The sequence below is a fragment of the Microtus pennsylvanicus genome, chromosome 11 (assembly GCF_037038515.1).
Source record: "Microtus pennsylvanicus isolate mMicPen1 chromosome 11, mMicPen1.hap1, whole genome shotgun sequence".
Lineage (NCBI taxonomy): Eukaryota > Metazoa > Chordata > Mammalia > Rodentia > Cricetidae > Microtus > Microtus pennsylvanicus.
The window spans coordinates 14,493,013-14,518,853 of NC_134589.1; the positions used below are offsets into that span (position 1 = coordinate 14,493,013).

The following is a 25,841-nucleotide window of genomic DNA, read 5'->3' on the forward strand; positions in this document are numbered from 1 at the left end:
AATCAGAGTTCCTTGTGGCCCAAGCTAGCTTTAACTTGTTAGACAGACAAAGATGACTCTGAACTCCTAATCCCCCTGCCTCAGCCTCTCACCTCCTGGCTGCTGCATTCTTCTGCCTTCTCCATGACATGCCTGGCCAGCCTGTGGGCGTACCTGAGACAGCTTGGCTGTGACTAAGCCTTGGGCAGCGGCGTTCTCAGTGAATACCCCATGGCTCTTCTTACTGTGACCTCCTTCACGTGTCAGCTGAGTACAAACTGCAGGAGCAGTCCCAGCCCACAGCTCTCTCGTGTCCCCACAGAGCATTGCATTCTGTGGGTTGGCATTTTTTAAGATTTATTTTACTCTTAATTATTCCCTAACCTATGTGAGGTGTGTGCAGGTTTGAGTGCAAATGCCCATGGAGCGGAGGGAGTATTGGGTCCTCTGGAGCTGGAATTACATGTGCCTTTGAGCTGCCTGATAAGGGTGCTGGGAACTGAACTCGGGCCCTCTGCAGGAGCAGCAGGTGCCTTAAGCATTGAGCCATATCTGCAGCCCGTTGTGTTGTGTTTTTAAATTGAACTCATGCAAAAATTCAGATTTCCAACATTTTTAGAGAAGCAGGAAATTGAACTGATGGCTGCTATCTTCTTTGGATCTGAGTTCTTGGTCCTTCTTTCTTAAAAAAAAAAGAAAGGAAGGAAGGAAGGAAAGAAAGAAAACAATTATTTTTGTTTTATTTATAATATTGGCAAATGTGTGTCATGGTGTGTGGGTGGCAGGCGGAAGGTGTCCTGCGAGAGCTGGCTGTGGATCCTCGCAATGGAACTCGGGTTCTGTGGCCAGTGCCTTGACCACTGAGCCACCTCAGCAGCCCCGCCACACTCCAACAACACTCTCTCTTCCAGGTTCTTTGCCTGGCTAGAGGCTGAGCCTCTGATCCCGAGGACTACACGTTATCCATCCTGACATCCGTGCTGTCTGGATTGCCATTCCTGTTTGATATGTGTTTTCTAGCGCTCTGGTCTTTAAAAAGCACAGTGACTCCTTTAGTATCAGAAAGTTGTGTTTGCGGAGTATGGGGCATATTGTAATCCCAGCACTCAGGAGATGAGGCTGGCACAGTTCCAGCTCAAGGCCAACTTGGGCTACACATTGGCACCTGTCTCCAAGAAAAAAAGGAGGGTTGGGGGAAAGGAAAGGAAAAATAAAAGCAGCTGCTTTCTAGGTGCTATGAGAATACAGAAAAAGTTTCCAGTGTCAAAGAGCTTATCCAGACTATGCGTCATTCCTTCATTGAGTCAGCATAGTGTAGGCTTTGCTCAGATTGACAGTGTGACAGAAGAGAAAACCTCGGCGTAAGTCACTCCTGGAGTGACCCTCAGGGTAGTGAGGGAGCCGTGAAGGCGGCCCACTGTGGCAGGTGCAGGGCCAGAGCTTCTAAGAATCACCGACACACGAGGCGAAATCGAGCTACTCTCAGACAGAGGGCAAGAGCTGCCACAGAGCCGGGTGAGACTTGGCTGTGGCCCGGTAGACGTGCAGCTCAGCTCGTCTGAGGTGTGTTTGGGGCCACCGTGAAGAATGCACTAAGAAGGCCCCACCCGCACATGACTGGTGTGAAGGCTCGCTTAGCTCTGTGTGGCTAGATGCTTCCCACACCTTTTATAAAAATGCTGGAGTCCTGTCTTCCCCACTCGGTAGCATCCTTGAAACTCATTCCCTGCGATCATTCCGGGAAAACTGATGCAGATACCATACCATAGAGTTTGGTCGCTCTTTAAACCTATCTGTCTGTCTGTTTATCATCTATCTGTCTATTTATTTACTTTTTTGTTTGTTTTGTGAGACAGGGTTTCTCTGTGTAACAACCCCGGCTGTCCTGGAATTAGCTCTGTGACCCCGACTGACCTCAAACTCACAGAGATCTTCCTGCCTCTGCCTCTCAAGTGCTGGGATCAAAGGCGTGTGCCACCACTCCCTGGCTTCTTTTAACCTTTTAAAAGAAAAGGATTGAAGAGTGAGGTGTGCACTTCAGGGGTTCCTGGAAGCTCATCAACTCCTTCACTTTACAGGGAAAAGAGAGGGAAGAAATCCCAGGGAGGGGACACCCAGCTGGGCGGGGACAGAGTTGTTGGGTGGTGTGGGTCTGCTCGGGGTAACAGGAAACTGTATGAAACAGGGGACCATAGCAAACGAGTGGGGCCCTGAACTGTTTGCTGTGGACCGAGCAGATCCTGCATGGCTGGAAGAGTTGAGGGAGACCAGAATCCAAGCTCTCTCTAATGTCAGGAGCCATGGTGAGGTGAGAGAGGCAGGGAAGCCCATGACCACAGCTTCCACATATTGGAACCCACGTTCTGTTCCTGTTGTAATGTCCCCAACTTGCTTTGAGTCACCAGCTCTCAGTCTCCCGCCCGACAGTTCGTTCTAAGAATCGCATCTGCACATCTAGCTGGGCATCCTACCTTGAACAGTTAAAAAGCAGAACTGCCTAACTTCTAATTTTAGAAGGAACTGGGCTGACCTTCATTCTGCTGTTGCTAACTGGAGCCCCGTTACCTGGGTGACTGGATTCACAATATGTCAGTATGCAAATCCCATCTGCCCAGGAGGAGAAGGCAAGAAAGGCCTTGCTCCTCCTGGGGCTGTCAAGGGGATCTGGAAACAGCTCCCACCATAGTGGGAGGAGGGTCGTAAAACAGAAGGAAATCGGGGAGGGGACCACCACAGACCATGGTCTAGTCTTCCTCTCCACCGCCCCCAGGACTGGAGTGGGGATGGTGGCCTTAAGTGTGTCACAGGCTTGCACCCTTGGGCTTAGATTCTTTATGCATTTCTTCAAAGGCGGAGTTGCATTTGTGTGTGTGTGTGTGTGTGTGTGTGTGTGTGTGTGTGTGTACATACCATGGCACACAGTCGCAGTCAGAACAACCTGCGGGAATCTAGTCTCTCTTTCCACCGTGTGAGTTCTGGGAATTGAACTCAGGTTGTCTGGCTTGGCAGCTAGGACCTCTGCCGGCTGAGCTATCTCAAGAGCTCCACTTCTTGCAGGCTTTGGTTATGTGGTCCCACGGGGGAATCACAGTTCTCCCTGGTGTATGGGCGGGGCTCCACCCAGGAGGTAGATCAGGCTGTCTGACATCACCCCCTCTCCGGCTGTCAGTTTGCAGGGAAGGGCTTTTTCTCCCAGGAGTGTCTGCATCTGGCTCTTGTCTAATGTTTCAGGCTGGTGGTTCGAATCAGAGAGTCACCTTCAGATACATTCAACCCCAACGTCAGGGATGCTCCTTTGTTCCTTTTCATGAAATTGCTGTCACATCAGCTGTCAGCTGCAGGAATCCCTGCCACCCCCACATTTGCTGCGCCCAAATGGAGTGGACTGATTAATTTTAATTTGTACTTCAAACCTCAAGGACGTCCATGGGTAGGCGGCCTTTATTTAATAGTTGTGTTGGGTTTGCGTGGGAGGAGCAGGTAGGGGACCTCAGGCTCTTAGCTGCTAATTTTGGACATCCGTGGTGGCTTTCCCTGTCCCTTCCATGACCTCTTTCTCATTTGCCTTAGCTGTGTCCTCTCTCACCTCATTAAAAAATTATTCCTAGCAATGCTGAAAACATCAGCAACAGGCAGGTGTGGGAAAAGTCGCTTCCCTTCCCGTGATCCTTCTGCCCAGACTTAGAAATGGCCTTCTCTCCGGATCCCAAGCACAGGGCCAAGGAAAGGAATGACAGAGGGAATCCTGGAGCCAGACAGCCTACTACCTAACTAGGCTGGTGACCACAGACAAGTTACCTAACCTCTCTGAGCATCAGTTTCTTCACAGACCCACAGAGGTCAGACACTACCACAGCAGAGTTGCTGTGTGTACTCAGCTAGTTTGGACTCAATCCTACAGCTCCACGCCGGGCAGAGAGAAGCCCACACACCATAGCAGGTTTTATAAAGATTTTTTCCTGCCTTGGCAGGAAGTTCCACTGTCAGGTGAGTGCATTCCCAGGACTGACTTGGATTGCTGGCTGTCTCCTCCTCACTCCTTTTCCTTGTTGGTTTTTTTTTATAAATCGGTGATGGTGGTGGTGGTGGTGGGGATCTTGCAGCCCAAGTTGACCTCACACTTGCTGTGTCGTGGAGACTAAGACCTCTGCAGGGATGATGGGAATGCACCGGGGAACCCAGGGCTTCTTGGGAGACAGGCAGACTGTCTAGAAACTTGCATAGGTCCCTAGTGGCTCCTTCTTCATGATCAGTGCTAGATGCCTCTCCCTCAAGGCTGTGCTAGAGGTGAAGGGGAGAGGCTGGTATGAGTCCGTGCAGCTCCATTCCCACCCCTGCAGACCCCAGGTCTGCACGCGTTTGCATCTGCTGCTTCAGCAATCGCATTAGCTGCCCCAAGCGTAAAGTTCAGATCTGTGTAATGTGAAGATGCCCCGTGACTGCAAAGTTTCTGGGTGTGTTTGTTCGGTAAACCCCGTTTGCCCAAGTGTAAGGCAGTGATAGGAGGGCCTGAGGCCACTGGTTTACTCTGGACTCTGGAAGCCACTTGTTTGGCATTCCTGTTTGTGTGTGCGCATGTGTGTACAGGTGTGGCAGCCACAGGCCAATACTGAGTGCCTCGCTCTACTGATTGCACGCATGTCTTTTAATGGGGCTTTTCACCAAAGCCAGAGCTCACCAGCTGGCTAGAGGCCCTGGGGTTCTCTCCTTGGCCCCTGGCTTTGGTTACAGGTACAGACAGACACAACTTGTTTTTTTCGGTAGGTGGTGGGGATCCAAATTCAGGTCCGTATGGTTGCACAGCCAGCATTTGACCGGCCATCATCCTAGCTGACATTCTTGCTTCTATAGGTGATGTAAAACTTTCCAGATTGAGAGAGCGCCATTAAAGGGGTGAGGGAGAATGGAGTAGCTCCAGTGGGAAGTCTGTCAGTTTCTTAACAGGCTAAACAGGTGGCCCCGTGACACAGTAATTCCGTCCCAAAGAGAGCCCTGGAAACATGTGTCCCTGCAGATGTTCATGCACAAATGCTTATAGTACCGTGTTTCCCAACCTTCCTGGCGCTGCGACCCTTTAATACAGCTCCTCATATTGTGCTGACCCAAAACCATAAAATGATTTTCATTGCTCCTTTATAAAAGTAGTAATTTTGCTGCTTTTACGAATCATAAGGTAAATATCTGCGGTTCCCAGTAGTCTTTGGTGACCCCTGCAAAGGTGTCATTCAACCCCCAAAGGGCTTGAGACCCACACGTTGAGAAACGCTGCTCTTAGCAGCGTTATTCTCAACAGAAGACGCAAGCACACCCAGTGTCCATCGGCAGGTGACAGATAAACAAAATGTGGTATGCCCAGATGATGGAATGATAACCAATAATGAAAAGGAGGTACTGATTTTTGCCACAGTATGGGGGAAGCTTAAAAAGATATCAAGTAATGGAAACCAGACATGAGAGCATACTTATTGCCAGTTGTAAGAAATGCCCAGGACAAGCATTTTCATAGAAACAGAAAGCAGATTAGTTGTTACCAGGGCCTGGGACGGAGGGAATGGGGAGCGACAGTTCATGAGAATGGGTTTTCATTTGGGTGATGAAAACATTGTGGGATTAGATACGGGTACCGGCTGCACACCTCAGGAGTAAACTAAAACAGCCTTCACTTGTGTTCTCCAAACATATGAGCAACATCTGTAACGTCTAGTGCCGGATTTAAAGTCAGTTCCGAGGCGGCTTTCTCAAAGGCATCAGCTGCCTGAAATAGAATCGTGACAACCAGTAGGAAAACCAGGGAGAGGGACCAGGATCAGTGTGATGTTCTTGGGGCTCGTTGGTAGAGCCCCTTTGTCTACCATCCGTGAGGCCCTGGGTCCATTCCCAGCACTGCCAAAAAGAGGGAGGATGAGATAGTGGAAGAAAAGGAGGAGGGACAAGACCGGGATAACGAGGAGGGCGGAGAGGAAGGAGAGAAGCTGATAGATACGGTGCTCCATGGGCGAACTGAAAAGCATTGAATTGTGTTCTGAGCAGCATCTGTAACAGCTGGTGCATGGTGAGGATGATGATGAAGGGAAATGAGGGAAAGGAGGAGATTTCCATGAAAAAGAATGGCTTTGTTCCTCCCCCCGCCCCAACTCTCTTTGAGTCTATTATATACATGCAATTCATAAATTCTGGAGGACTCTGCTGCTGCCCATGCTATGATTCTATAATTTACTACAACCCCGGCTGGGCCATCGAGAGATGCTGACAGCTTCTGAAGCAGAAATAGCAGTACCTTTTCAGGTCACGCCCACCTCCACCACCCTGGGGCTCCCATGGTGATAATTCCTAGCTGCCTCCTTGAGTTGCCCTTACAGAGACCGACTTAGCTGCAATTGTGTTCGGCCTTTTTCAGCATCAAAGCCACCGACTGCCTGGAGTTTGCCTGTGTTCATCTCCAGAGCATTGCAGGGGACACCTTGGGGGAAGAAAGGCTCATGAATGTGAGCCTACTGCTTATAGCAATAGTTGGGTAGAAACCTCGTCCAGGGCCATTTGCGCTTCCTGGGAGAGGGGTTTGGTTCCCAAGTGCTGCCTCCTATGGGGTTTGCAGCAAGAGGTTATGTAAGCATAACCCAGAGCTGACCTAAGGCATCCCATGGCTTCTTCATGATGGTTGTAGTTCACAGAAGGGAAAATGAGGGCTGATGAGGATGTGGGGAACCTGGGCCCTTCTGCTTGGCCAATGGGGGAATAAAAAAGAAAGGCTCAATGGAAGAAGTTTATGGAGGTCCTCAAAAGTTAAGCCTAGGGTGACATTGCTCAAAAGAAAATATATAAATGATCAATAGGAAAATGTCAGCTTCCTCGGCCATCAGGAGAATGCAGATCAAAACTACACTGAGGAAGCTAGAGAGATGGCGTGATGGATCCAGTACTGTCTTCTGGCCTCCAAGGGCATCTGCATTCCTGTGTACCTGTATGCATGCCTGCACACGTGCACACATGGAACTATATATGTATGGCGTGTGTGTGTGTGTGTGTTTAAAGACACTGTTTCTCTGTGTAGCTCTGGCTGTCCTGGAACTCACTCTGTAGACCAGGCTGACCTTGAACTCACAGGAGACTCTGCCTCCAAATGCTGGCATTAAGGGTGTGCACCGCCACCCTTTATATATATATGTAATATATATAATATATATAGTAATATATATAATTTTAAGGAAGAAAAACTACGTTGAGATTTTGAAATGTATCACACAGAATGACTGTTCTCAAGAAAATCTTTGCAAGCAAATGCTGGGTAGGTTGTAGGGAAAGGACCCCTTGCTCACTGCTGCTGAGAATGGAAACAGGTTTGGCTATTGTGGAAATCGATATGGAGGTTCCTCAGAAAACTGAAGGTGGGACTTCACGATCTAGCTATCTCACTCCCGAGAATATTTCAGGATTCCAGTTCAGGGCACCACAGAGAGATAATTGTGCACCTTGCCTGTTGCTGCACGGTTCTGAATTGGTCAAGTCCAGGAACTAGCCTAAAAGTTGTCCATGACTGGATAGAAGAGGTGGTGTCTACACAGCGGGATCTTACTTGGCTCTGAGCAATAATGAACTCAGAGCATTTGCAGGGATGGAATTGAGGATCATTGTGTTACACAGAATAAGCCAAGTTCAGAAAGACAAATAGCTCATGTTTTCTCTCATTTGCAGAATCTTGATTTGCGAGAACACAATGATAGAAGAGCGACACCTAACACGAGAGAGAGCAGTGGGAGGGAGACAGGAATAAGGGAGAGCGGGGTGTTGTCCACGTGCATTTCCTATATGTGTGAGAGTGTCCTAATGAAGCCTTTATAAAATTGATATATAGGAATAATTATTTTAAGAAGCGTAACTGGCCTGTAAGGTAACTCAGCTAGCAAAAGGCACCTTCCACCAAGCTTTCCCTCAGTGGAAGGAGAGAACCAACTCCCATGGGTTGTCCTCTGACCTCCACACACATGCCGTGACTCATGCACACACCTCGTCATGTTAACACCTACACAAAATAAATACAAGGAAATGGAGAATTTAACGTTAAGCCAAGGGTTATTGTAGGCTCCTGCTCTCTGCCTTTGAGTCTATATTGGAAACACAAGAAAGCAGAGACTCATCAAGGACCATGGCAGTCTTGTTCATGATAGCCCAGAGGTAGCCTGGCTTGTCTCCCTGCAGAAGAATGGCCAACCAGTATGGCCCCTCCGTGTGGGAGGGGGAGTATTACTCAGCCCAGGGAAGGAAGGACATCATGACACACTGCTGTGGGGATGATCACGGCATTTGAAAGCCACCGTGCCACACACTGAAAGCAAAATAATAACAAAGAGGCACAGATGTTGCCTGACTCCATTTCTGTGGGGCACCTGGTGTGGACAAATTCATAGGGATGGGCAATAGACAAGGGGTGACCAGGAGTGGGGAAATAGGGTACTGTATGCCAGGTACAAGGGTTCTATTCAGGATAATAGAACAGTTCTGGAGGTGGATGGTGGGGATAGCTCTGTAACGTTCTAAGTACAGTTAGTGATGTGAATTGCTTATTGAAATTAGCTAGGCAAGTGGTAGCATAGGCCTGTGATCCCAGGAGGCAGGAGGATTTCAAGCTGGAGGCTAGCCTGCTCTCTATAGCTAGACCATTTTCTCCAATAATAGTGTTGATGATGGTGATGATGATGATGGATGATGTTGTTGATGGTGATGATGATGGTGATGATGGTGGTGATAATGGTGGTGATGGTGATGATGGTGGTGGTGATGTTGATGATGGTGTTGTTGATGATGGTGGTGATGTTGATGATGATAAGTGGGTTCGTAGTAGTTATCTTCATTGGAAATACCTGTCCAAGCCACTTACAGGAAGAGTTTATTTGGGTTCAAAGTTCTAGGTGACAGAGTCCATCATGTTGGGAGGCGTGGCAGCAGGAGCGGAAGGTAGCTCACCTCATTGCATTCAGTGGCAGGAAGCCGAGAGAGGAATGTCGCCCCTTGGTTCATTTCTCCTTTTTGTGGCATCTGTGACACCAACCCATAGAATAATGCCTGCTTTTCTCACCTCAGTTACTGCAGTCTAGACATTTCCTCACAGTCCTGTCCAGAGAATGCTGCTTCCTAGGCCACTCTAGATCCTGTCAGGCTGAAATCAGTATTAACAACCAAAGGGTTCCCTACAGCCAGCTGTGTACACTTTCTGGCTATGAACACCCTCACGCCTGGGGCGGGAAGCCACTGGAACCTTCCAAGCTTAGCTCTTCACGTAGAGCTTGTCGCCCCCTCTTCCACAGTCACTGTGAAGTGACTTGAACATGCTCCGCCAAGCGATTCCGTGGCCTGCGCATACTCTTGAAGTCTTGGTTTTATAGGCATGGGGAAGCTTGACTCATTCTTTCACGTTAAGATCCGCCATTGTTCAGCTGCAGTCAGCGAGCGTTCTCTCTGCATTCGGTTTCCCCTCCTGTCCTCCCGAGGTCTCCTAGACACAGAGCTAACTTCGGACACTCCTGCCAGTACGCGTCTGCTTCCAGCCGCACTACAGCTCCTGTTGACTCTATTGGTCCCTGAGAGACAGGATTGCGAAAATCCTCAACCGAGGTCAATAGCTTCACAAGCAGGCTTCTTTTGTTCTAGAAAGACCCTGTCACCCTGGTATCAGACAAATCTCTTGCGAACAACTTGATAGCAGGCCAAGGTCCTAAAACATAGACAAAACAGTCGCAGGCAGATGACACAGGTCCTTCAAAAGCTCCCTTCTCATAGAGTCTCTTTCTAGTCTTGGGATTGGTGTGCAGTTTCCTTCCGTAGTCAACGCCAGCACCTCATTTGCTTGCTAAAGGTCAAGCCTGTCAGCAGACCTCTTCATTTCCGGGCCTTGTGATCCGCTTCACATTGGCTGCAAACCGCCAGAGAGTTCTGATGATGTGTCAAGAGCCTCCAGCTGGTGGCCTCATGCTGTCTTGCAGGCAGAATCTCTCAGGAAACTCTTGTCTTCGACCAACATGGAGGTTGCTGTCCACAGCTCTGCCACCATTGTCTGTAGGGTGGTCTAACATGTGTGGGGCACTTGGTTTTGTTTGGTTTTGCTTTGTTTTGTTTTTTTAATGATCCAGGGACTGGGGAGATGACTCTCTGTGAAGTATGTGTTGTATAAGCATGAGGACCTGAGTTCAGGTTCCCAGACCCAGGTAAGACATGGCAGTGCAGGCTGTAACCCCAGCACTGGGGAGCAGCGGCAGGAGACTCCCAAGGCTCGCAAGTCAGTCCCGCTTCAACAGTAAGCTCAATGAGACTCTGCCTCCAACAGCAAGTTAGAAAGCAATCGAGGAGTTCACCTAATGCCAAGCTCTGGTGTGCACTACACCACACACGCACACGTACACCACACACACGTACACCACACACGCACACGTACACCACACACGCGCACGTACATCACACACACGTGCACCACACACACGTACACCACACACGCACATTTACACCACACACGTACACCACACACACGTACACCGCACACGTACACCACACACGCACACTTACACCACACACGTACACCACATACGCACATTTACAACACACACGCACACGTACACCACACACACGTACACCACACACACACGTACACCACACACGCACACTTACACCACTCACGCACACGTACACCACACACGCACACATACACCACAAACGTACACGTACACCACGCACACGTACACCACACACACACGTACACCACACACGCACACATACACCACACACGTACACCACGCACATGTACACCACACACACGTACACCACACATGCACCGTACACTACACACGCACACGTACACCACACACGCACACGTACACCACACACGCACTCTACACCACACACGCACACGTACACCACACACGCACAGTACACCACACACGCACAGTACACCACACACGCACATGTACACCACACACATGTACACCACACACGCACACGTACACCACACACACACACATACACCACACACGTACACCACGCACACGTACACCACACACACACGTACACCACACACGCACAGTACACCACACACGCACACGTACACCACACACACACGTACACCACACACGCACACGTACACCACACACACGTACACCACACACGCACACGTACACCACGCACACGTACACCACACACGCACACTTACACCACACGCACACGTACACCACACACACATGTACACCACACACGCACAGTACACCACACACGCACACACCTCAAACATGATATAGGATGTGCAGGACTCAATACCCACTCAGTGTCCTACAACCCGCATACAGAGAATCCACACATTCTTCCAGAGCGACTTCCCTTGTGGTTTTACTTTGCCTTCTAAAAGATTCTGCCTTTGCTCTCTCAGGGCTCTTCCGGGCTCCCACTAATGGCTGACCTTCCAGCTTCTCATTGACACACCTAGTGTTTCAGCCGCCTGTGAAATGCTGAGTGTGCATGACGTCATTTCCCTGTCTGACCTGGGAGTCAAAGGAATCCTTGGGCTGTACAAAATATTCACTTTTAAAAGTTTTTAAAATTTTCAAATTTTATATGTGTAGATGTTTCACCTTCTTGTGGGTATTAGGAGTTGAACCTGGTTCCTCTGGAAGAGCAGCCAGTGTTCTTAACCACTGAGCCATCTCTCCAGCCTCTTTTTATTTTAAACATATGCTTTTTTTTTTTAAATCCTTCCCTGAAAAGTGCATCAGAATTTCTGTGCTGGCTGGAATAGGCTAAGTCTCCCAATAGCATCCTTACAGTGAATGCAGGGATATCTCACCAGACTTCAACTGTGCAAAGCCAACCTTGAATTCTTCCTTTCTACCCTCCTCTGTCCTCAGGGTCGTGGACTGGGTTCAGCATCCCTGTGCAGGGTTGTTTATGAGTTTGTCACAGAGGTTGTTTTTGTTTTTGTTGTTGTTGTTTGTTTTTAAGTTAGATGTCAACAGCCCAGCCCTTTTAAAAAGTCTTTCCACCAGCCTCTTTCGCCCCTGCATGCTAGCGCAAGGACACAGGCGCTCCGTAAACAAGGCACCTCCCAGGGCTGCTCATAAAAGTCCAGGAGGAAAGATAAACGCAATGATGTGCTGATATCCCGAAATCTGAGCCTGGGGTTGGATCTTTCTTTGTGGGATCGGATATTGTTTTTCTGTGGTTTATTGACCTGGCAGAGTGACATCTGAAGGAACACCCAAGAACGTCACCAACCCCTCCCCCTCTTCCAAACTTCCCTGTCTGCAAGGGAAAATCTACACTTAGAATATCAGAGCCTGGAAGACAAAAGGGTTAATGATCCTCCTGCTGGGCAGAACACACCAGGTTTAAAGCACTTTCCCTGAAGAGGGAGAATTGAGACTGGCCTTGGGGTGAAGCTCGTTCTTGGAGAGAACCCCAGACTGAGATGCAGCTGAAGAGGGGGCTGCTGGGTGGGATGTCAGGGTCAGAGGCCATTAAGTACTGTGCTCCTGCACCTGGTAGGTTGAAGGGACCAGCATACATCTGGGCCCTTTCATCAGCTTCCTTCCTGCCGGGGTCACTGTCACAACTTGGCACCGTCAGCCGCATGTCACCTGGCAGCATCTGCCGTGTGACTCCTCTAGAGGACTCCTGTGAGCTCTCAAGGCCCAAGACCCAATGGACACAGGGTTTGTCTGGCGAATCAGGAGCCAGGGAGACTCTGGAAAGACAACATCTGTTTCTCCTGTTCCCTGGTGTTTCAATGCCTTCACCTAAGTTCTCTAACCAAAGATATGAAGAGAGGAAAATGTGGAGACCCTTGTCTCTTGAAGATGGTTTTGCGGTTTTTGAGACAGGGCTACGTGTGGTACGGGTTTGCCTCAAATTCACCCTGTAGCCGAGTATGACCTTGAACCTGCTGCTTCTTCTGTCTCTACCTTCCGTACTGCAGTTATAGGTCCACAACAACACACCCAGTTGTATCTGGTGCTGGGAATCAAACCAGGTCTTCATGCCTGCTGGGCAAGTTCTCTACCAACTGAGCTGCAGGCCCAGCCCAAACACTTACCTGTATGTATGTATGTATGTATGTATGTATTTATTTATTTATACTCGAGGCTGCAGAGATGGTTCAGGAATTCAGAGCACTTGTTGCTCTTTCCAAAGACCAGAGTTTGTTCCACTGTACCTACACTGGGCAGCTCGCACCTGCTTTATTAACCATTGGCCTGGATTTATCTAACTCCAGCTGCAGGGGACCTGATGCCTTCTTCTGGTCTTTCTGGGTACTCACACACATGTTTGCACATGCACTCACATGCATGCACACGCTTGTATGCATGCACATGCAATAAATGAATAAAAATTAAATAATTGGGTCTGGGGAGATGTTTCAGCAGTAAGAACACGGGCTTCTTTTCCAGAGGACCTGGGTTCAGTTCCCAGCAAGCACATAGCAGCTCACGACCGTCTGTAATTCCAGTTCCAGGGACTACAACACCCTCATACAGACATACATGCGGGCAAAACAGGAATGCTCATAAAATAAAAATAGATAAACCTTTTAAAAAAATAAATCTTTTAACTATAACGAAAATTGCATCATGGCCAGATGGTCACATTTTAGTACAAACTATACTGACTATAAAAGACATGTTCTCAGGCCTTTTCCAAAAAGTGATAAAAATTGTGATTAAAAAGTATATAAACCAGTCTAGTGAGGTGGCTCAATATGCAAGAACAGTTACTGCCAAGCCTGGTGACTTGAGTCTGATTCCCCGGGACCCACATAGGAAAAGAGAGAGCCAATTCCCATAAGTTACTCTCTGGTCTCCACACAGCCACCATGGCACACACGTACATGCACACGCACGCACATGCACACGCATGCACACACACACAAACGCGACGTGATATTAAAAAAATTAAAAATATGCACAACCTGGATTGCAACCTTTGAGCCATTTTTATTGTCAATGCAGTGGCATGCCCACATTATTGTGTGCCGGCCAAACTCAAGCTTTGCCATCTTGGAAGGGGTTAGGATAACGGGCGTGTGCACCATGCCTGGGGTAGGTTGGCATTGTATTTTGTTTGGCTTGGTTTCTGGTCCATGGCAGGGGCCCCGTTTTCTCCAGCTTCTCAGAGCACTAATATAACGAAGCAGACTGGCTCGTCCTGGTCCCCAGCGGGACCAAGCAGCTGTAGTAGCTACTTGCGTTGTAGCTGTAGCTGTTTGTAGCCAGGCCTGTGATTTATGAAGCATTTGAACTTGTGATTTTTTTGTTTCCTCATTTGATTCTTACTGTGCCCTGTGAAGGGTTTTATTACTCCCATTTTGCAAAAACGGAGCTGAGATACAAGCATCCTGTTGGGGTTACAGAGCTAAGTCAAAGGCAGAATGAGGACACTCGCTCCCTGTTTTCTTGTTGACAACCAGGCGCTTTCCACAGGGGAAACAATTATCACCTCCCTGGTGGCCCAGGGGATAGTTGGTCCTGAAGAAGGGAGGGTTTCTCCAATCGCTTCCTTGATGACCTGTGCTTCCTCGGGCTTGGAAAGGCATGCTTTAGCCAGACCCCTGATGCCTGGCCAGACACCCCACCCCACCCCACCCCACCCCACCCTACCTCCAAGGTTTGGGAAGGTAAAATGGGCTTGCTCTAAATCTTAATTGGTATAAATTAGAGCTACCACTCCCAACAATCAAGCTTCTTGTTTTCCCTTTGATGTTGTGGGTCTTTACAATCAGTCCCGTGTCCCTTACCAGTGATTTAATGGCAATCTCAGTCACATGCTGAGTTCTCGAAGGAGGGATCTCATCTAGAACTCACAAACTTTCTGCCTAAAAACAGCTAGATTCACACTAGCCATGGTAGCCCACACCTATATTCTCAGCCCTTGGAAGGTGGTAACAGGAGGATCGGAAACTCAAAGTTAACTTTGGCTATATAGCTAGCTTGGAGACTCCTTTTAAATTTTATTATATTTGTTTTTAGATATCTTTGTGTGTGTGTGCGTGTGTGTGCGTGTGTGTGTGTGAGAGAGATGCGTGATTTGTGTGTACCATCCTGCACATATGGAGGTCAGAATAGAACCCTGAGTATCAGTTCTCACTCCTTTCCTTATTTGAGACAGGCTATCTTATCATTTGCACTTTTACATACCATGTTAACTGACCCTTGAGATTTGGGTATCTTTTATCTCTGCTTGTCATCTTCCCTGTAGGAGCTCTGGGTTAACCCTTTGACTTAATGAGGATCTCACATCAGGTCCTTAGGTTTGGCTGGCAAGCACTTTACCCACTGAGCTATTTAAAACCCCACCCCCACTTTTAAGGGCACACTCTTTGTAGCCCCGGCTGCCTGGAACTGGTTAATCCTCCTGTCTGGGTGTTTTAGTTTGGTTTCTTTTGCTGTGGTGAAACACCATGACCAAATGCAAGTTGGGGAGGAAAGGGTTATTTGGCTTACACTTCTATATCATTGGTCATCATCAAAGGAAGCCAGGACAGGAATTCAAGGCTGGCAAGAGCCTGGGGGGCAGGAGCTGAGGCACAGGCCATGGAGGAGTGCTGCTTACTGACTCTTACTGACTCGCTCAGCAGGCCTTCTCATAGACTCAGCACTACCAGCCCAGGAATGGTACCACCCACTATGGGCTGGGCCCTCCCTGTCAATCACTAATTAAGAAAATGCCTACAGTCTGATATTATGGAAGTATTTTCTCCTCTCAGAAGACTTTAGCTTGATATTAAATATCAAGTTGATACTAAACTGTTTGTTTAGCTCATTCAGACTCCCATGTACTTGGGTTACAGCCTGGTTGAACACCTCTCTCTCTCTCTCTCTCTCTCTCTCTCTCTCTCTCTCTCTCTCTCTCTCTCTTTCATTAAGGCTTGAGGTTGTTGAACCACAGAAAGTAGCACAGTGGCGCTCAGTCCTACAGTTAGGACAGTGTGAACCAGCGACACCTTGGTTTCTCTCGGCCCCTTCTACAGCCCTGCCTTGGCCCCACCTCCATAGCCCCAATGCACGTACAGCGCCGTGCACAATTAGGGAAGATTCAGACCCCTGTGATGCTCCCGACTGTGGAGATAATTGTTGGGGGTCACTCTTGAGATGATAGCACACTCAGAGACCCAGCCAGCAGCAGCCTCTAGTCCTGATTACTTGTAATGATGATTACCCAAACTCCAGAACTGGAACAATAGATTCTCCAGAGATGTGGGATCTAATTGAACTACTGTGTCGTATGCATACAGGTAAGGGAACTTTGATCTGTCAGTTAGACTTCTGTTACAGAGGCCTGGTTTCCTGTCCCCCACCCCCCCTTTCACTTTAAAGCATATTGAGGCCTAGATTTTTTTTTTTAAGCCATCAACCTATTAAAGGCAGAGTCTGTGGAGAAGGCTCAGGCAGTAAAGTGCAGTGGTGGTCCCAAGTTTGATCCCCAGAACCAGAGCACAAAAGCCAAACTCATTGACATACCCTTGTAATCTCCGAGCTGGGCAGGGGGACAGAGAGAGCAGACCTCTGGGGCTCAGAGGCCAGCAGACCTAATTTGTCTACGTGGCAAAACTCAAGGTGAACTGTACCCAAGGGCAGACAACCGAGGCTGTCCTGGCCCCTACATGCGTGTATACACACATTAATCGAGAAAGCACTGACCTTCTTTGGGTTCTCCAAACCCTTGTTTCCTCATCGGCTGATACCCACCCAGCTGGCTCATTGTGAATATTAGAAGTGAATGGAAGATGCCAATCAGTGCTGGTTGGTGGACCATAAAGCTATGCAATGCCAGTTCTGTGGTCAGGTCTTGGGCCTTGATACCATCAGAGCCTTCCTGCGAACCTTCGGTTTTAGTTCCTTCATTCAGTATTCAAATTTGTCTGAAAGTGGTGATCTGGGCATGTGTCTTCCCTGACTTACATAGGAACTTTGCGTGAGTGTGGAAAAAAGGGTAGGCCTCCCAAGGATGAACTCCTATGGCCTGGTACTATTTAGTCCCCCAAAGTCCCCGTGAGTGCCCCCACCATGCTGTACCATAGTAGTTTGGCCTTTAGTGTGCCCCCATAAGTAACCCTTGCCCTGTAATCGAAATGTCAAAGGTCTGGAGTGACCCCAGACTTGGCTTTTCTTTTTGCTTATGTGTATATGTGAGTATATCTGCACAGATGTGCAGCTGCTCATGCAGCCCAGAGAGTGTGTCAGATCCCTTGGAGCTGGAGTTATCAGTGGTTGTGAACCACTGGATGTGGGTGCTGGGAACTGACCCTGGGTCCTCTGGAAGAACAGCCGGTGCTCTTTACTGCTGAGCCATCTCTCCAGCCCCTGGATGAGGCTTTCTTACGTGGTTCAAGAACTTCTGTCCCCTCGCCATAGCGGCGACACCATTTGCTGCTCATGTCTGAGAGTCAAAAGGGGGGTGTTATAATAAAACTGTAACAGACTTTGTCTGCTTGGCCGTCTCTGCCGACCATGCCAACAGACCAGTTCTGGTTTCCCTGGGAGGGACGGAAGGGAGAGACATGGAACCCTTGTCCCGCCACCCCCAGCCCCTGCAGGTTACCCCCCAACCCCCAGACAGACACAGTCATGGTGAGCTAAGGCTGGTGTCTGCCCTGGGCTGGCCCATAAGGAGCCGCTGGAATGATCAATGAGGCCAAGCAGCTGGGTTCGCGCTGGCCGCTGTGAATCAGCAGCCCCTGCCTTGCCTGGATCCATCTCCCCAGAGCAGGGAACACTCGAGCTGTGCCCAGCCAGGCTGACTCGCGTCTGGCTAATGGCTTTTCTGTGTCCCGCATCGACCTTGGCACCCTACGTTTGAAAGCTCCCAGAGACAGTGTTGCTGGTTGATGCCGTTCTTCTCTGGGCTTTCCAGTGAGAGACCTTGACAGGACTTTGAGAGTGGGTGACTTCAGACCCGGAATTCTTTTAAAACTTGAGGTAAAATCCACGGGACATGAAATTAACCTTTAAGCATATTTTATAAGTGTATATCGATTTTCTATAACATGGCATTGTCATGCATGTGTGCAATGCATTTTAATTATAATTATCTCCCATGACCTTCTTGTCTCCTCTCCTATTGCTGCTGCTCCCTCCCCAGCTCTCCCCCCTTTTTACCTTCATGCCTGTATTCCACCCATCTACTCCCCAGCTTTTGGTAACCCTAGTTTTATCTGGGCTGCTTACGGGAGCATATACAGTAAATAGCTTAGGGGCTATCTACTCCCAGTAACATGGGCTAGTGGCTACAAGACATAAGAAAACATCTCTTTCTTCCCCTAGCTACCTTTAGATCCCAGGGGGGTGGGGGGAGACAACTTTGCGCCGTCTTCCTTCCCGCTTACGCTGGTCCCAGGGTTGGAACCCAGGGGAGTCAGGTTTGTGTAGCAAGCACCTTCATTTGCTGGTCAGCCGGCTCCAGGGACCCTCCTGCCTCTACCTCCCCACTGTATAGAGTCTAGGTGCCTGCCACATGCTCGGCTTTTCTGATGTTGCTGGGGGGGGGGGGAGCTCGCTCGTGTCTACGTTCAGTGCCTTAAGCTCGTGTGGCAAGCACTGCGCTGACTGAGCTGTCCCCAGGCCCCTGTGCTGCTTCTTTGGGCCTGCCTGACAAAATGACCCATACTGGGTAGTTAAACCACAGCGATTTATTTCCTTCTAAGCCCGACATCACAAACAAAATTGGAACATGAGTGAAGAGGTCTTTTTCTGAAGGTCTGGTACGGGCGCATCTGCCCTGGGCCCCCATCTGTGGCTTCTCAAGGCCACCCACTCCTCACACATCTTTCTGTGTCCCTGTTTGTCTCTGTGCTGGATTAAAGCCTATCCCAGTGGCATCTTTTTTAAAAAAAAATATTTATTTATTTATTATGTATACAATGTTCTGTCTGTGTGTATGTCTGCAGGCCAGAAGAGGGCACCAGACCTCATTCCAGATGGTTGTGAGCCACTATGTGGTTGCCGGGAATTGAACTCAGGACCTTTGGAAAGAGCAGGCAATGCTCTTAACCACTGAGCCATCTCTCCAGCCCCCCAGTGGCATCTTTTAAAATATGATCCCACCAAGAGATTTCAAGATCTAAACTCTAAGAGGGGGAAACTCTTCAACCCAGAACACACACCGAGTGGCTTCAGTATCAACACGTCATTCCTTTTTGTGGCTGAGTAATATTCCGCTGTCTGTGACCATCAGGTTTTTAAACACCACGCATGAGTGGTTGCCGTTGACCTCCGCACCCACTGAGTGGCAGAGCACCGGCCTCAGCTCATGTAAGGTGGACAGTTGATCTCACGGGTATCGCTTTGTCCTTGTGGGACGTCTTTGTTAGTTTTTCCGGAACAAAAAGTAGAAGCTGTACTGGACACAGGGGAAGCCAGGTCAAGCCTCTGATTCTCTGATTTGTTTTAAAAATCGACCGAGCTCCCAGCTTCCTCTGTCCTCTCCCTGCTCTTATCTTACGCCCTCCCTCCCCACAAGTTCACAAACACACATTAAAAGCATTTTAAACACGGACTCGTTCTGGACAGGACCATGGCCAGATAGGAAGCATAGCCCTTGGAGGAGATCCAGCCAATAGCCTGGTTCGTTGTCATGGTTACTGGGTCTGGTCCCCTTGAGCTGGCTGCAGACTGGAGCCTGTTCGGATCATCTTCACACTCTTGCCTCAGTATGAAGCTGGCGGTGGAGGGGTTACCTTGTGACAAGAGACCTCAGCTCTGGTGCTGACTTGAATATTTCAGTTTTCTCTATAGTTAGCAGATTCCTCTGTCTTGCACACAGACGGGGACTGTGCATCCCTGCTAGCCAGGACCCTTTTAGGAGCAACTGGGCATCCTCATTAGCCTGCCCAAGATTCAGGTCTTTGCAGTGGTGACTTTGTGTGTTGGCTCACACCAAGTGTGTAGAGAAGATCACAGCAGAGTTCTGACCCAAGCAGAAATGTCCCTTGTGCAAAAGTTATACCTCTCTCCCTCCCACACACACAGCATGTGTCACTAAATTCATTTTGCCACCAGGAAGTCCACCTGCTGGTCTGGGATTGGCTTTTTGTTTGTTTTTTTTGTTTCTGTTTGAATTGTTATTGTTGCTTCTTTTTTTGTTAATGTACTAAATTTTAGTTGTGTGTGGGTAACTGCTGCGTAGGGGCCAGAGAACAGCTTCACGAGCCAGTTCTCTCCTTCTACCAAGCGGGTTTCAGGGACCAAGCTCAGGTCGTCAGGCTTGGTGGCAAGTGCTGTGTTCTGCTGAACTGGGCCATGTCACAGCCTCAGACTCGGAGAGAGGCAGGAAAGAGAGTTGGACAGCTTAGGGATGAAGATAGTAAAGACAGCATTTCAGTCCCGGATTGCTCCATGACCTTTGAACTCCGGAAGACCCCACACCATTAGTACATTTGGTTGAAAACGATACCAGAGATGTTCCTCAGCATGGCACGGGCTTCTTGAACTGAGTCGTGTGACATGCAGATTTGTAGCTTTGTAAGCATCTAGGGGCCTTAGCGTTCGTGGCTCATGTGAATGCCTGCAACAGGATTATCAAGAGTTCCAGGCCAGTATGGGCTTGGCAGAGACGGTCTCAGAAACAATTATTCTTGCCTGGCATGAGTGAAGCCCTAGGTTCAGTCCCCAGCAATGAATAAAACGGGGTTGGTGGTACTCACCTGTAACCTCAGCACCCGGGGCAGAAGGAGCAGAAGTGTAATGTCATCCCTGGCTACATGGTGAGTTTGAGGCCAGCTTGTGCTTCATAAGCTCTGTCTCACAAACAAAACAATACCAAGTTGGATTGGGTGTGACAAAACCAACCTTTCTCACGATCCCGTCTAGCCACCTGTGAGAACGGCTATTCTAGGCGGGAGCAGATGCAGGTGACAGTTAATCCCTGTGCCCAGCAATGCTGCCAATTAGCTAGAAAGCCAGGACAGAAATAACACACCCTAGGCTGCCTTTGGCCAAGCCAAATAGAACACCGACTGCCTTTAACCTGTGTGGCCAGACCGCTCTCAGCGTGGGCCTGAGCCCAGGGGGCACTTGGTATGCCCACTTATTCTTCCCAGGAACGTGCCGCTCCTGCCTTCTGCTCGCCCCCAATTCTCTGCCAGGCTCCAAGGACAGTCACCTTAGACCCAAGTGGCTGCTGGCTTTTCTCAGCAGAAGGTGGATGTGATTAGCGGCTGGGCATCCTGTCTCTGGAGGACAGTGTGGGGATTCGTCAGAGGCAAGCTGGGCTGACCTCTCTGTCTCCCCTTCTCTGTTTGCTTTGCAGTACAAAATCGGACAGCTGTATATGATCAGCAAGCACAGTCACGAGCAGAGCGACCGGGGCGAAGGAGTGGAGGTCGTGCAGAACGAGCCCTTCGAGGACCCTCACCACGGCAATGGGCAATTCACTGAGAAGCGAGTGTATCTCAACAGGTGAGTCCCTCCCGCCTGGCGCTACCCTGAAAGCCACCCATATTACTACTTCAAAACCAGAATCATCCATCAGGAGAATGGGAAGATTCTCTTGAAGCTACCTTGGATGACGTAAAATGAAATCTGATCTATCCCGAGGTCAGTGCTAGCCAGGAAGAGGAAATGACTGTGGCTTGACATAGTTGGGGATCCAGCAGCCCCTGTGGCTATGGGTCTTGCTTAATAGGTTTTCCACGTACTGTCCGATGTCCCTGCGAGTTCCCAGAAAACTAATGGTGGCTAAGGTAGCTTCCATTTCCCTAAGGGACCCACCCTTCCTGTGGTCATTATTCTCCTTTTGGGTATATTATAAACCAGCACTAAGCCAGGCTATGCTTTCTGCTTTGCAAAATGTATTTTTTTAATATCTTCTGTTTCCTTACTGTCAATGACATAATGGTTTGGGGCTTGTCCAGTTCTCTCCCCATTCTATATCCCCATCCAGCCATTGCTTTCCTGTTAATATTCTCTGGGTCAGAATATTTGTAGTAAAGGGTTAGGAATGTGTGCAATGCTAGTAGGAAGGCCCTTGAGTTCAGATCTTCGGCCCAGCATATATCTGTGATCCCACTGTTGGGAGGCAGAGATAGGATTATTCCAGGATCGCATTGGCCAGCCAGTCTAGCCAGATCAGTGTGCTCTGGGTTCAATAAGAGACTCCGCGTTCAAACACCAGACAGAGAGTGGATAAGGACAATACCCAACGTTGACTTCTTGCCTCCATGTAACACACACAGACTCAAATATTTGTAGTTGTGTATGAAATATATTTTTATTGAAATTAACTGCTCAACAAACAAGCCTTGTATTAGCCTTTCCACAGTGTATTTACACACACAAACACACGCACACACGGACCTGCCACTGCCATACCCTCTGCCTCATTTGTGACTGTTGTGAAGAATTTCCGACACACCAACTGGACAACTCCACTTACTCACTGGCCTCCCCGTGAGTGTTGCCCTATCCTCAGTAGCTTGAACGTGGTCATTTTCTTCGGGGTGGTGGTGGGGAACATATTTAGACACATCTCTCTCCCAAAGGCTGAAGTAGACGATGCTGTCAAAAGAAGAGATTTCCACTCCCGTCAGCAGAGTGTGTGGAAGTCTTCCAATCCAGTACCTTGACAGCGAAGGCCTTGGGCTGATCAACCAAATATGCTTTCAGCTGCCCAGGGATACAGTACCCTGGAAGTCTTGAGTCACGCTGAAATGCAGATGAGATGGATCCCATTCATCTCTTGGAAGCTGCGGGTTCCCGTGGTTTAGAAGCAGTTCAGGCCCCAGCCAAATGTTTATCTGCCAAAGTCACTGGGCCCTGGGTATGGCTAGAGACAGATCTTCTGCTCTGGTCTTCTCAGTGTGGAGGGTGTCAAGCACACAGGAGTGGGTGCCCCTCAGCCATCACCTCCAAGGAGCAGGGAGACGTGTAGGACGGTCGGGAAAATAGAAACTGGAAAATTCCATTTCTCAGCTACAGTTGCATTCGCTTAAGTGATTGCCTGGGGACAGTTCCCTAAAGTACCCATCCAGAGAAAGGTTAGAAACTTTATAAGTTTTGCTGGAACAGAAGACGTCTCCAGCTGTCTGTCATGTCTGTTTTCTCTATCTGAATATATGGTATTTATTTTAAAGGAGTCATAAACACAGCGAGAGGGAAATGCGTTATAAATAGACTCTGCGCACTTCCAGTAATAGTAACTGGAAAGATTAGCGTTGACCCTCCCCCACTTCCTATGACAAACACAGGATGAAATATAACAATATAAAGCTGAGCTTAAAACAAAGAAAGGGAAATCCTTAGGTCCTGGAGTCAGAATGGGAAAAGGACCAGCGAGCGAATGTCATGGAAACTGAGTGAGACATCAGGACCACTGTAGCCCTCATGTCTGGGGGTAGGGGTTTTGGACCTATACCGGGTCAGGACATTTGGCCTCAGGCCGACACACATGGGGAGGAACTGCGAGTCAGCCGTGCCTACTGGTTCACTACAGACTGAGACACTCAAACTGAAGAGATGACTTGGGGTTAAAAGCGCATCATAGTTTGGTCCCCAGCACCCACGTCAGGTGTGGTTCACAGCCACTTGTAACTCCAGCCCCAGGGTGTCAGTGCCCTCGTGGGCATATATAAACACACACACTTACAATAACAATTACAGTGCTTTAAAAAGAAAGAACAGCTAACAGATACTTCCACAAGGTTCAAACTGAAGGAGAAGAGCATATAGAAATTGGTAACCCCCCTACGCCCGGCTGACCGAGCACAGAATGCTGTACAGGGGCGGACGTTGACTCGTTGTGGTGTCTTTGTAGCATCAAAACAATAGACAACAATAATAGAAGATTAAAGGGTACTTATTATAATGAAGGAAATGCTTCAAGATGCTAATATAATTTAGGGGTTGAAGAGAGATGTTGATTTTTATCTGACACCGTGGGAAAGCACTAGTTAGTGCAGTAAAACAAGAGAGTGGGGCTGGGGATGACTCGCATTGGTAGTGTGCTTGCCTGGTGTGATGGTTCATTTTGTCAACTTGACGTAGTCTAGAATCCCCTGGGAAGAGACTCTCAAAGAGGGACTGTCTCGGGTGGGCGTGTCTGAGGGCGTGTCTGTGGGGCGTGTGAGGGCGTTTCTATGGGGGCTGTCTTGATTGCTAATTGATGTGGGAAGACCCAGCTCACTCTGGGAAGCATCCTTCTCAAGGCAGGGGATCCTGGACTGCGAAAGAGTGGAGACGTAGAGCTGAGTGCAAGCTTGCACGCATTCCTTCCCTGCTCTTGTCTGTGGGTAGGACTAGCTATTTCACGTTCCTGCCACCTGGATGCCTCCCATCATGACGGGCTGCTGCCTGGGCTATGCTCACCCCTTTCCCCTTCAGCTGCGTGTGTCAGGGTGTTCTGTTACAACCACAGAGAGTAAACCAGGGCAGCTGGCAGGCATAACACACACACGCATGCATGCATGCGTACCATAGAGAAAAAAAGGGGAAAAAACCTAAACTATCAGTTATAACTAGAATCAATTAATGGGAATTAAGGATTTTGCACGTAGTTATTAAGATCAACATAAGAAATCAGTAAGGTGGCTGTGTAAATTCATACACAAGAATCGATAGCATCACCGTGTTTATCACGCCACACATTACGCGTGTAGGTCATAGATCGGAAGAATAGCTGCAAGAACGTAATTTTGAAAACACATCCATTCGCAGTAGAAAAAGAAACTTAGAGGTACTTGGTTACAAATCACTTAGTTATAATTGTGTAGACTTTGGAAAACTAAACGAGGCGTGGGTTTGGAATGGGGATGACCCCGCACTTTGGGGTGGGGGCGGGAGGGTAAGAGAGACGTTAGTGAGCATCTACTACTCACAGTACGACGCTGTACCGATTGCATTTTCAGTCAGCAATACTGCCAAACCTCTAGTTCACGGCATACATGTAAAAATAAATTACAGATCAATGACATCCCCAAATGTGGAAAAAGTGGAGGAAAATATAGATAAATGTCCTTTATTATTAGCAGAGTGGGATAGGCCTGATAAGACATCAGAACATGGACAGATGATAATGTTTTTATATAACAAGTTCTGGCACTTAAATAAATAGAAGCTCTTTCAAATAAAATTTCTAAAAGTGTGTGTGTGTGTGCGCGCGTGCGTGCGTGCGTGCGTGCGTGCGTGTGTGTGTGTGTGTGTGTGTGTATGTTCCTGTATGTGCAAATGCATGCAGTTCCCATGGAGTCAAGGGGGCATCAGATTCAGATTCCTGGGGCTGGAATTAAAGGTGGTTGTGAGCTGCTTAGTGTAGGTGCTGGGAACTAGACTTGGGTTCTCTGCATGAGCACTGTGCGCTTCTGACCTCAGAGCCATCTCTCCAGCCATAGTTTATTTTTAAATCAACAACTAGGGGCTGGAGAAATGGCTCAATGGTTAAGAGCACTGGCAGCTCTTCCAGAGAACCCCAGTTCAATTCCCAGCACCCACATGGCAGCTCACAACTCTTTGTAACTCGTTCCAGGGGATCCATCCAACACTCTCATATAGACAAAACTCCAACCCAATGAAATAAAAATAAATAAATCATTTAAATTAACAACTAACATGACCAGACAATCCATTCAGACCTCGAGAAGGGGGTTGGAAATGTGACTCAGAGACGAGGAAGTGGGAACAGTACAAACATGGAAAGCCTCACCTTATCGGGAGGCAAGAAAACAGATTAAAACAAGGACATCTCTTCCCACACTCATCAGAGTGACAAAAATTAAATGTGGTGAGCCTAGAGATTATCAAGGATGTGAGCAAACAACTCCCTTCCAGTGCTGGAGGGAGCCGCAAGCCGGAATCACCTCTCTACAGAACCATTGGCAGTAATGGGGAAAGTTGGAAATACTCACG

General features: G+C 48.6%; 1 protein-coding gene across 1 annotated transcript in view; it reads left to right on the forward strand.

The window, feature by feature from the left end:
- Pitpnc1 (phosphatidylinositol transfer protein cytoplasmic 1) overlaps positions 1 to 25,841 on the forward strand; it is a 276,715-nt gene that overhangs the window by 112,356 nt on the left and 138,518 nt on the right. Inside the window, exon 2 of the mRNA XM_075990302.1 lies at positions 21,253 to 21,401. Within this exon, the coding sequence (XP_075846417.1) occupies positions 21,253 to 21,401 (149 nt within the window). The remainder of the gene's footprint in view (positions 1 to 21,252; positions 21,402 to 25,841) is intronic.